This window comes from Zerene cesonia, chromosome 20 (genome assembly GCF_012273895.1).
Source record: "Zerene cesonia ecotype Mississippi chromosome 20, Zerene_cesonia_1.1, whole genome shotgun sequence".
Classification (NCBI taxonomy): domain Eukaryota; kingdom Metazoa; phylum Arthropoda; class Insecta; order Lepidoptera; family Pieridae; genus Zerene; species Zerene cesonia.
In genome coordinates this window covers 4,790,738-4,803,156 of record NC_052121.1, presented here as the reverse complement: position 1 = coordinate 4,803,156, position 12,419 = coordinate 4,790,738, and the positions used below count along the sequence as shown (strand labels likewise).

The window sequence follows — 12,419 nt, the reverse complement described above, 5'->3', positions numbered from 1 at the left end:
TCATACTGATTGTTATTTGGAATATAATATAATAGTGTTAATTTAAATTAATATTTTATACAAGGCTGACATCGGAAATTACGATCTTTTATTTGGTGGTTATTGCAAGTTTAGTTGCTATAGTAAATATTATGATTTAAGTGTGATAATTAATAGGAATTACACTCATACACTTTATACAATTACAAAATCAACCAAAAGCAGCAGCGGTTTATATAGCTACACCTAGTTACACTGATCTGATATAAACATTTTTATGCGCTTGTACATGGTTGAAGGCACCTTGTCCTGTACTAAGAGAAACTTGGAACTGGCTTCATCGACTTTACGTTCCAAATATATCAAAAATTTCAAGTTCACAAAGTTCAAATACATTGAGCGTGATCTTTTTTTAATTTGAATTGATTGGACGTACGGTTTACTAATTATAATATGACTGACAAAACTTCGATCAAAAAGAAAAGGTGAAAGGTTATAACGATATTCAAATAATGTGTAATCCATCGTCATCATTTTATTGCTATTGTTTAGCACATCTTTATAGTCGAATGTTTTAATCATTGAGACACCGCTTATCTCCAATTCTCATAAAATTGTTTATAGAGGAAGAAAAAAAAATTGAATGAATTTGGATATTTAGATATGAATCTTGTATAAACGAGCAAAGCGCGGCAAGGCAAGGTTACATAAATAGAATATATTTGTTTATGATGAATATAGTTTAATATTTTTTTAGTCACATTATCTGTAAACACAATGAATAATCTGCAAAAATAAATAATAGTTTTAGTCGGGATATTCGCTTGGCATAAGGCTATTAATACTTCAAATACAAATCATGTTTTAAGCTATTATTTTCTTTTCCCTAATTGTGACTCGACTTAGAAGATCGCTCTCCAATTTTATATAATATATTTTAATTAATCGGCAGAGTATCTATCGCATTATGAAGCAATTTTGTTCAATAATTGACCTATACACCGACAACATTATTAGTTCATAATTGTCTCAAGGACAATTTATTCTGTACCTCATATGTATTTAAGATTTTAGTGATAACCTATACGTAACCCTGTTGCTTGTTAATGCACCTATTAATAACCGCAAAATATAATAATTCACAATTAATGTCATAATTAGTTGCCTTTTACTTTCTACTAATATTAAGAATGTAAGTTTCTGAAGATGAATATAGAAATCTTAATTCACAATTAAAAATATTAATTCAATCATAGCTACAGTTTTTATTATATTTCCTCTAAATAGGACTTAAAGCGCCATATTTTTTATGCAAGGAATGTTTGGTGTGTATAATAAAATAAATAGACATCATACAATTTTTAAAACGATAATTTATTGATTTAACCGCAAATATATTAGTTTATATACACAAAGGACGTCAACAAAATGCAAACAGATAGCCAGCTACGCGCATCAACCGATTCACACTCCAACGTCTGCTAATAATTAGTGCTCTCTGGAAGTGGAATAAAGTCGACCTTTTATTAAGACGCATTATTATAGTTTGTCGATACATAATATCTAACAAGTATTATCCGACATTATAACTACTAATGTGTCACCTAAGATAATAAAAGGTAATTTTAAACTACTCAAAGACGCATACGAAAATCAAATCACTAAAACAAACACCTATTTATCAACACAAATACTGAATTAATATTAAGAACACAAATATCAAATTGCTTTAAATCGTAACTACATACTTAATTTTTTTCTATTATGTACAGTTTTAAATCTAGTCAGGACATCATGCTCATTATAAATTCCAAGATTTACCATTAAATCCTTAAAACGCACACATCGTTACAGACGTATTGTATGAATAGAACATATACTTGTAATATTTCTTGGAAACAGAAAGTACTTTTGAAATGAAATCGAAAAATATATGAAACAGTAGTACATGCAATGTAAGATAATATAGAAATATGTGAGATGACAATTTTAAAATCAATATGAGTTATCTAAGTGACACTCAAAAGTAAGACGTGATATTGAAATCCCAAAAGAATATGATCATAATCACACAAAGCAACCACACAATGTTATATTGTACTCTTAATTTACACGTGTATGTATTCTACAACAATTTATACAATTTACATAGTTATTTAAGCATACACAACTGTAAAAAATATTTCTATCTTACGCCCAATCAACTCGCAGCAAAATATTACAAATATCTTCTAAAATGAACAATGATAACAAACACCATTTATGCTCTACGTAATATAACTTGCATGGTTAACTTTACATTGGTAATACTTTAACGTTTTGTTCTAGAAACATCGGAAGATAAATTATTACACTGTAAGGCACGACTTACAAGGCAACAAGCGCCAACTGTATTTATACATAACTAGGGTATTTATTGGAAAATATGCAATTCCTATGCATTGGAAGATTTACGATTGTTGGATCAGATATTAAATTTAATGACCTACCAACAGCAAAAATCATTGAATGATCTTGCAGTTACTTTTTTTCATTTACATAATATATAACATACTAAATTCATCTAAAATTTAACAACAATATCAAAAATTGCATGTTTTCTAATAAAAACTCATGAATATTATTCTGTGACGTAATTTATGTACGTTAAACACTTACAAGTAACCAGTTTTTTGTATTGGTATTAGAGCTTTGAGTAAACTATTGCGTTTTAGTACAGAATAGAATTACAAAAGTAAAATGCAGAAGGCAGTGCTATTATACGTATTATAATGAGCATCCTGACCAACTATAAGTATAGGTACTCTACTAAATATTTTAAATATAGGTTGTATTAAAATGAATCTTATGTAAGCGCCAAATAATTAAAATTCTTAACAGCTACGCGACAATTTGTATCTTGTTAAAATTGTAGGTTATCCATAAGCGTATCGTATTTCATAATGTGTTAAAGTTATGGGAGTTTCAATAAAGAAATGTCAAAGTAACATTCATATTTATGGTAAGGTAATGGATAACACTATCCATGGTGATACTCTAAAATATTGTACCAAACAAGTCAAACACATAAAACGAAAAGGATGATGTAATATATTGTTATGTTTATTTCAAACATGTGTGTAAACCACTGAATGTAACGTTAAATTTCTTTTAATTACTACGAGTGCTAGTATAGCGAGGAACGTCAGGAGACTTAAGTACGTCACCGGTAATATAAGACAGCTTTTGTGTAGTCGTCAACGGACAGGGCGACAAGGCTTATTTGGCGCATGGCATTGCATTCATATCTGATTTCATGAAAAATATAAACCGACTTTATTGCAGTGTGCGGTGTCGGTCACACAACAAAGCCTGTCAAACGGCATCACATCCACAAAACGGTCGGAGGATTACATTAGGAAGGTTGAAGTCGCCCTAGGGCACGCGACAAATTCGCCTTGTCTTACAGTGTAGTGTAGAGAGAGTGAGCATGAAATGCAATCTCATATTACGAGTGAGCGTGTGCGGCGAGACGGCGAGGCGGCGAGCGGCGAGGCGGCGCTCACGAGTCGGGCGGCACCTCCCACTCCGCCAGCCCGCGCTCCACCAGCTCGCGGTTCAGGAATATCACTTGCTGGAATGCCAAACAAAATACGTTTATATTGAATTGATGAATGACGAAACAAGTGCAACATTCAAATGTCAAAGTTTGAAAAACCTTATATATTTCTGCCCAAGTAAAATTAATGAAATTCCATATTTTTATAGGAATTAACATTCATTGATTCATTCAAATGATAGAATGGAGTATGGCGTGGTTACCTGTGGATTAAGGGTTAGATATAAGTGTACAAGGGGAAGACCAGTCTCATCGTAGCCAGCGACCTGCGCGTGCAACAGTTGCCCCGCCGTCAAGCCAGCCATTATGCGCAGAGCCTCGCTGCTCCACTCCGGTTCTGAACAAAATACCATTATAGAATAAATGAGAATACACATAACCTTAGGCGTTATTCTGGGGTGTCCCCTGTCAGGCATATAAACCGGAAAGAGGATAAGAAGCAGCCGCCTGAAGCAGGATCACGGGTGGTCAAAGGTCAGTCATTTCCACTGTATGGTGAATGGCGTGGGTTTGAATCTCACCTCGTGATCTAATTTTTCTATTGTTAAAAAATTTCTCACATATGATCTTTTTAGAAAACTTCAAAACTTGGTAGTATTTTTGAAATTTAGATGAGAACAATGGGGACATATTTATACGAGTGTGTATATATTTAGCTGATAATTTTAAAACTTGTTCCATTTGATCGACTTATTCATTAACATCCAGTTAAATAAATTCCTTGAAGGTTAATGAAATTTGCAGGATTAGAAAAATGAAATTATAAAATTACACAAGCAAATTAACATAACAAAAAAATAATATTTTTATGTAGATGTAAACTTACTAAGCTATAATCATAAAGCATTGAAGTTTGTAAGAATTGTTTGATGATATTTATCACTTGTTACTGTTCATGCAAAAACCATTGAATGAATTTTGATGATACTTGGCTATGCTGTAGTATATGTATATAGCTATGTTGTTGTGCTAAAATCATCCTTTTTTTTTATCCGTCGTGAAATGAAACAGCGCGGCACAGCTAGGGTTCCAAAAAATTCACTAATATGGAACGAAATATCTTTTTATGGATATATAGCTATAAAATATAATTAAGTATAAGTGTAGTCAGTGTCAATGTCAATGTGTGGTTTATATAAATATTACATTTTTGTTTTTAGTAAGGTTGGAGTGTAATTGAGTATATAGCAGACATAGTGTCTATTTAAAGAAGCATGGACTGGGTAAATAGATGCCTATATTCACAAAATTATGACATTTTGTACATGTATATAATAATACTCACCATTATTGGCTGGTTTGACAAATGCGAGGAGAGCCTCCGTGGCCTGGAAGGGCAGTGTCATGAAGTCAGAACGGATCTGCTTCAGCTGGTCGTTATCGACGGTGAGGTAGCCGCCGAAGTCCACGAGCTTCACGACTGATGTGTCGTTGTCCTCCGATGTGGAGATTACTTGGGCGCGATACCAATTGTTTTCAGTTGGCGCCGCGCAAATTGAACCCTCTGTTACACAAATTAGAACACAATTTAAAAATAAATTCTTATATGTACCTATTATCGGGACATAAGCGGGAAAAGCAAGGAGCAGGTATTCCTCCTATACCGAAAACGGTTTATTTTACAGAAATATGCTACAGGAATATTTGTTAATTATTTCTCGACAAATCATTTATAAAATGACCTCTATTGACTTCTTCAGCAATAGGTCGCAAGATGATTGTGAAAAACTGATTTTCGTGACCATTTGACCTTAACAACTTTTTTAAACTGAACGTTGATTATTCAGATCTTCGCCGTATTAAAAATCTATATAAAAATTCAGCTCATTGTAAATGTTTCCGCAGGTAAAACCTACAATTACTGAATGAAAGAAATTGACCGCCAGACTTTGTTTTCGCAATTTATTTTTTTTTTTGTACAAATTTAGTAAAATTTAGTGCAACTTAAGTTTTTCATACATAAGTTTCTTCTCCTGACAAAAATAAACGATACAAAAAATTAATTATTTCATTTAATCACGTCATGCTATTATACCAAGGGAAGTAAGAAGTAACTTTTATGTATAGATATTATTTAGATATACAGTTTTCAACATCCAATATTTACATTCATACAATTATGATTATGCACCTATTTACATTCATACAAACCTACCCTAAGTTACATCATAAACATACAAAAATACTGCAGCCTAAATTATGAAATAGAGTTAGGACGGAGATACACATGTTTATTTTTTTTTCAGACCACTGGAGAACTGTCTCTATAAATCAATTCAATATTTATATCTCTATAACAGGTTTCAATAGAAGCCGTTATTAGTCCGGATAATTTAGTGCCCTATTTTCCTGTAGGTGATATTTACTTTTAAATTTTATATAGTTTCATTTAGTTCAGTGCAGTTCAGTTTTGGCGACATTGGACGACCGAATATGCCACGGCCACTGCCTGTCAATGATTAATTTTGTATAATTTGATGGTCTCACTTTGTTTGACATAAATTTTTACATTAAAAATTTATGAGCCATATTTCAATAAAAACGTCTATACAAATGTAAAATAATGCCTTATGGGGTATATAAATCTTATCTTTAGTCATGCATAAATATTAAAATACAAATAAAATCAAATTATTAGGTTCAAATCAAATAAAACGAATAATAAACGGGATTAAAGAAAGACGAAACAAGATTTTAAAATGATTAAATAGTTATAAAATACATTATGCTTTTTCAAATTCGACATTGGTCCAGATTTCAAGATCATAATGTAGCATATATAATATTTACTGTTACCAATGAAAACATAATAATGACGTGGTATTACGTAGTTACGACTTGCGTATAATTGCTGCGTATTTAAAGGTTAATTAATCAAATGTTTATTTGTATTCGTTTATAATATTTTACGAAATAATCGACAAAAAAACTTCAGATAAATTAAATATTATTATGACTTTTCAGTATGGAGGATGTGAATTTCCATAACATCGAGTTATTTTTTATAACTAGTACCATACAAATAATATATTGTATTTTTTTTTACAGCAGTCGTTGAAAATATTGACTTAATGCGATAATTTCACAAATAATATTTTAATGGTCACTATATCTGCTTATAATTATATGTGTGTTTTCAGTTTTGTTTAAACTCGAAAAAGATTCGTGAATGACCTTGACCGCAATTCTTAAATTCGTACACAAACCATTGACACAAATAACAACATACATATCTCGCTAAACATCTGCACAGTAACAAGACATTAGTCTCGTTTAAATAAAAGTTGTTGCCAATATCTTCAAAAATATGAATAAAAGAAAGCATCAAAACGCAAAAAAAAAACAAGGGTGATTATACCAGGTTCCTCAAAAACTAATTTTAGCTAGGGATCATAAAAAGAAAGCACATAAGTAACAAGTTTTATTATCCGAGAAACCTAAGTGTCATAATTATCTTCATAAATCAGATCAAAGAAAAAAACGAGCACGTTAATCAAGATCAAAATGTCAGAAAAGGCCATTTGGTTGCACATACCTTTCACCGGGCGCGGCAATGACGGCACGTCCGGATTCTGATATGTGGCGGCCATGAGGCGGTGTAGCGCGTGCAGCGAGGGGAAAGTCGGGTGCAGCGGCTGCTGGAGGAAGAAGTGCCCCGCGCTCACGAGACACGTCATTATCGTGTCATTGTTCACCGACTCCACTAGCTGTAACTGAATTAATAAGCATACAACATTCATTAAACATTTTGCACTTGCTTTGAGAAACAAGTGAAATTGCAAAAAAGAAAAAAAAGAAAAAATAAGCTTAATGTTATTTTGAAGCGGGAAGGGGTACTCACTTGAAGGTATTCTGGCACTAAAGGCGCCAATCGTTGATATAATTCTGCACTGATTTCCTTTGTTGTGAAGTTGGGGAACCTCTTCTCAGGGAATTTCTCTTTTATCATTTCTAAAGCTGCCTCAATTTCAGTTTGAGTTCCTTAAATATATTTTTTTCTTTTTTAACATGTACTTACAAATTTTTGGATAACAATGCAAACTACACATATCACTGAGAGATAACACTTAAGTTTACTGCCAAAAAAAAAAAATAATAAAATAAAATAGTTTACCTTCAATTGCACAAATCTTTTGTTTTGACACCTCAGGATGTCTTCTAACATAAACAGTTGCACCAGTCTTAACTTTGATGCATGATACAAATGAACCACATTTGCCTATTAACAGACCAACCAGGGTCTGTGGTATTAAAAATTGATGTATTCTAAGGCCTGCTTCAGAGGCAACAATATTCATATTTGTAGGTGGTGGACTTGCAGCCTCTGAACATCCCTTACCACTATCACTAGAACCCTAAAATATACATATACAAATTTCATAAATATTTCATAGGAAGTAATAAAAAATTATATGCATAAAAAGTACATATTACATACCTCACTATGGTCATCTGAGAAGTGACACATGGACGGACTAGCCATCATGGGATCCACAGGACTGTGGTTAGCTGAATCCCGTTCAGAAATTCTCCTAGCTTGTGAAGTTGAGTATCTATTTTGACCTTCAACAGGTTCTTCAATATTTCTAGATTCAACAGTCTCATTATTATTATCATTTAATTCCTCTGAAGCATTTTCAGAGGAAGTATTTTCAGTCAGTGTACTTTCAGATGCAATAGCATCAACTTTTGTACTATCTGACTGTGTTTCTGTCTGTGATAATTTGTCATCAGCTAAATTGTCAATGGCAACAGAATTTCCAGATTCCTCATTAACATTTATAGAACGCATGTTTTCATTGATGTTGCAAATCATTTCTGCTCTGAAAGATGAGTTTAAATCACACTCAGTTTTTGTTAAAACACAGGCTTTTTCTTTGTTTCTCACAGACTCCATATAACTATCTATACCTAAGGACATTTTCTTTTCTTTCTCTATAGATTTCTTTCTTATGATCTTTTCAATTTCCAAATCCACCTCCTCGTCTGTCAATTCTATGGGAGATGATCTCTGTGAGCCACAGCCGTTAGGTATTATGTCAATGGGGGCTGATTTAATAATAGAACGATCAGCCTTTCCTATGGGCGATGATTTTCTTAACTCTGCCTCTGCATTTAACGCTTCAGCTAATTCCTCTTGTAAACTTTTTATTCTTTCTCTTCCTCCTGGGTCAGATTTTGCATATTCTCTCTTTTTCTTGAACCAAAAAATTCCTAACAAGACAGCTATTGAAGGTACTGACCACATGAGCAATTGACGAGAGGGTGCCATTGTAATAAGCCACTTTTACAAATGAACTATAACAAAGAAAAATATTTTTCTTAAATAAGAAATAGTAATATTTTGTCATGCCAAAATACAAGAGCTTGGTTTGATAATACTAAGATAAGAGAAGAGAGACTTGTTTTATTCAAATACAAAGAACAAAATTTTGTATAGCTTAAAACCAACATGTATTCAAAGAATAACATTAAATTCCTACATATTGTAGGAAAAATAAATTCAATCCGAACATAGATATATTAAATACATAAACCTCAATTTTTTCTTGAGAGATAACACCTATAAAGTTTAAATTTAGTGTAGTGATAATAATAGATAACGGAATAGAAACAGCGTGAAATATTTACAAATGAAAAAAAAGCATACGTACCTTAGCCATTTCAAAAAACAATATTTTTTTTATAAAAAAATAAATAAATAACGATCGGCACATGCAACGTTATACCGGCGATACCATACGGTAATATAAAAAATATGTACAAAATTTTGGTTAAAATATTAGTTCAAATATCTATTTTACAACAAATAATAAAGAATTTTATTTATTTATTTATTAAAATTGGCGTTGACCATGTGCTTGTGTTATTAGCTACGTTGACTACGTAAACGTTGTCCGGTTTGGGTCACGAGCAATGTGGAAACCTTCACGGACAACACGTAAGCATTTGTACGAAATAAAAAATGAAAGGTTACGCAATTAACGGTATGTCAATATATAACAATGCACTAACTCTCTGTTTATAGAGCTAAAAGGAAGTAAGATATATATTTGTTTTTAACTTCTGAGGCGTATCGTCATCACGACCTACTAATAGATCAAACCCGTGATCCAAATCTGGAATGATGCCGGCAAATAAGAATGGTTACTTACTTTGATGTACAAGTACTGATGTTTCAAATTTCAAGAAAAGAAAATAAAATCACTTCTAAAATAAGCCAATATATAAAGTTTACTTATGAATTTCGCTCAATAATAAAAATCCAACAATCCACGTGCTCACAATGTTTTCTACCGAAGCACAACAAAATTCAATATGGCGATTGCTAGATGGCAACATTTTAAAATCTTGGGGCCTCAACAGATAAAAAAATAAAAAAGTCATAGAAGAAAAATGTGAGCATCACCGATACCATTGAAATGTTAATTATTTATCTTATAAAAATACATATTAACCACTCTGCACTGGCTCTTTCATATTGACGAGCATCAGTTGCAATTTATTTATATCGTTAAATTTTTAATTCATTACATTAAAGTATACCAAAGAAGAGTGTCCAAAAAGAAATGGGACATACCTCATAAGATGATGGATATTGACCGTTCTTTACTGTCTGATGTAGTAAAATTTGTCCTTAGAATAGTTATTATAAATTTGCTTTTTTATTTATCTTACCAAAAAAAATTATAAGCTTAGAGGTAGAAATGTGTATTCAGAATGGTGTAGAAATTATACAATTTCAGGTAACGAGACAGTTTAGATATCTTATTATTATAGTATGAAAATCTTAACAGTCATTCTTATTCGGGTCCCTCACATTCGCAAATTCGCATTTACATATATAAAAACCCACAAACATGGTTTTTATAAATGTTTTTTCCTTCAGATTACAATTAAAACGGAATGTTCCCTGCAAACATTCAAAACATGTTATTTCAAACATGTAGAAAAAAATAAATACGTGTTGGAAGAGTAGTTATAGTCACTATAGTGTAGAGGGCCAAAATATCTTTGATCTGCAATTATTGCAGATATTTGGCGTAATTGTCGTGTTGGTACTAATATACATACGAATGATAGCCAATGGGCAAAGTTTGTGTGCACGTACGAACAATCCCGGAATAGGTAAGCCCAATTTCATGGCTATGGCAGAATAATATTTGAGAAATAATTCATAATGAGAATTATTCTATTTCAATTATTTCAAATAAAAGTGAATTTTATTCAAGGCACTGAAAAAAATAATTTATTATGACCCAAGGCCATTTGATATTCCCAAAAAAATTATATAATATGGCAATAGTATATTGCCATATAACATGCACTATTGGCATATTATATAAAACATTTTAATTTTGTTTATTTTATGTAACACCACTAGGATATTAAAAATACTTTTTTAGGAAGTTAACGTTAGTAATAAGTATTATAGAGGAAATAATAAAAATAATAAAAAAGTATAAATGTAACTTTTTATAAATCCGTAATAAAAAGCGGTTTGTGAAAGATGTTCATTTTTGTTGTTTAATTTAGATTTTCTTGGTTTTTTATCAATTACAGTATCTAAAAATTTTCAATATGTTTTAGCTTGACTGAAATCCTGCCAAAATATATAATAAACTTAATTTCATATTTATAGCAGAATTGCAATTGAATTAGTAGCAAAAAATAGAACTTAGCAAACTACTGCACACTGCACAGGGCCACACCAATGATTTTAGCGGCAATTAGCGAACATGGACGATCATTTGTTGGTTCTTGCCTTCTTGGCTCAACGCTGTCGATTGTGAAGAGGGGCCTGTAATCACTGCGGCACCGACAATCATTTTTGATGCATCAGGAGCCAACACTGTTGAATGTCGATTGTGATGACGGGCCATTATCATTCACCCAGCCCTTTCCTAAATAAATAATAATAATTAGTCTATTAGTCCAGTCAAACGTAGCACATATTCAGTTATGGAATAATATTTTCTTATATGTGGTAGCCGAACACGATTCAGCAAGAATTGGGTCAGCTTACACCGGGGAAGTACCACAACCCCACGAAAGACCGGCGTGAAATAGCATAGTGCTGTGTTTTGTTCGGTGTGTGGGGAGCGGAGGCCCATATCCTTTTCCTTACTCTTCCAAGTCCTTTCCTTTATTTCTCTTGTCAGTTCATTTGTAGGCAATCCATTTCCTCTCCAAATGCTAGGACGATGGTAGCGCTTACCATCAGACGATGCACCAGCTCCATTGCCGACGATGACATAAAAAAAATTAATACCTAATACCTACCCTAATCCCAAAACCCTTCCTACTAATATTATAAACGCGAAAGTTTGTAAATATGGAATGATGTATTGAACCGATTGCTATGGAATTTGGTACGAAGATAGCTGGACAACTGGAATAGCACATAGGCAGCATTTTATTCCAATATTCCTGCGGGATACAGATTTACGCGCGTTGCGCAGCTAGATAATAGTTATTTTCTACCGACTTCAGAGAGGAGGTACTCTATTCGATAATTTTTTTTGTGTATGTTAGAACCTCGAGGTTTTTTTTTTCGGGGGTAGATGGTTAAAAAGAGCACACGTTTTTGTAAAGTCTTAAAAGTTTAAATTAATTATTTATTTTGATTTTCATATTTAAACTTGTGTTATGCAAGCTTAAAAGTTTGTACATACCAGTATAAATATCCTTTATAATATAACATCACTTTTAAACAACTGTATCAAAAAATTCTCAAATACAAAATATGGATGACATTAAACAGACATTAGCACAGATGTCTCAAATGTTCAGGGACAAAATGGAAGATTTTCAACGTCAGTTAGATATGTCCTCACAAAAT

The 12,419-nt window shown here is 32.2% G+C and overlaps 1 protein-coding gene across 2 annotated transcripts; it reads right to left on the bottom strand.

Moving 5' to 3' along the window:
• Window positions 1–1,334: 1,334 nt before the first annotated feature.
• On the bottom strand, window positions 1,335–9,914 carry LOC119834763 (A-kinase anchor protein 1, mitochondrial). 2 transcript variants are annotated; one of them, XM_038359239.1, is made up of 8 exons: window positions 9,733–9,914; window positions 8,016–8,875; window positions 7,692–7,932; window positions 7,419–7,558; window positions 7,113–7,290; window positions 4,863–5,081; window positions 3,781–3,914; window positions 1,335–3,592 (listed from the first exon to the last, which is right to left on the bottom strand). In XM_038359239.1, exons 2-8 carry the CDS (start codon window positions 8,847–8,849, stop codon window positions 3,521–3,523), a joined length of 1,818 nt encoding a protein of 605 aa, XP_038215167.1. In that variant the 5' UTR covers window positions 8,850–8,875; window positions 9,733–9,914; the 3' UTR covers window positions 1,335–3,520. The 2 variants fall into 2 exon arrangements, with proteins under 2 accessions (XP_038215167.1, XP_038215168.1); XM_038359240.1 differs by having other exon boundaries at window positions 7,113–7,284.
• Window positions 9,915–12,419: the final 2,505 nt, after the last annotated feature.

Coding starts and splice junctions, on each gene's coding strand:
- LOC119834763 (XM_038359239.1), bottom strand. CDS start 8,849: ATGGCACCCTCTCGTCAATTGCTCATGTGGTCAGTACCTTCAATAGCT. Junction 7,559..7,691: donor AAAGATTTGTGCAATTGAAG/GTAAACTATTTT, acceptor AATATATTTAAG/GAACTCAAACTGAAATTGAG. Junction 3,915..4,862: donor TGTCAAACCAGCCAATAATG/GTGAGTATTATT, acceptor TATTTTGTTCAG/AACCGGAGTGGAGCAGCGAG.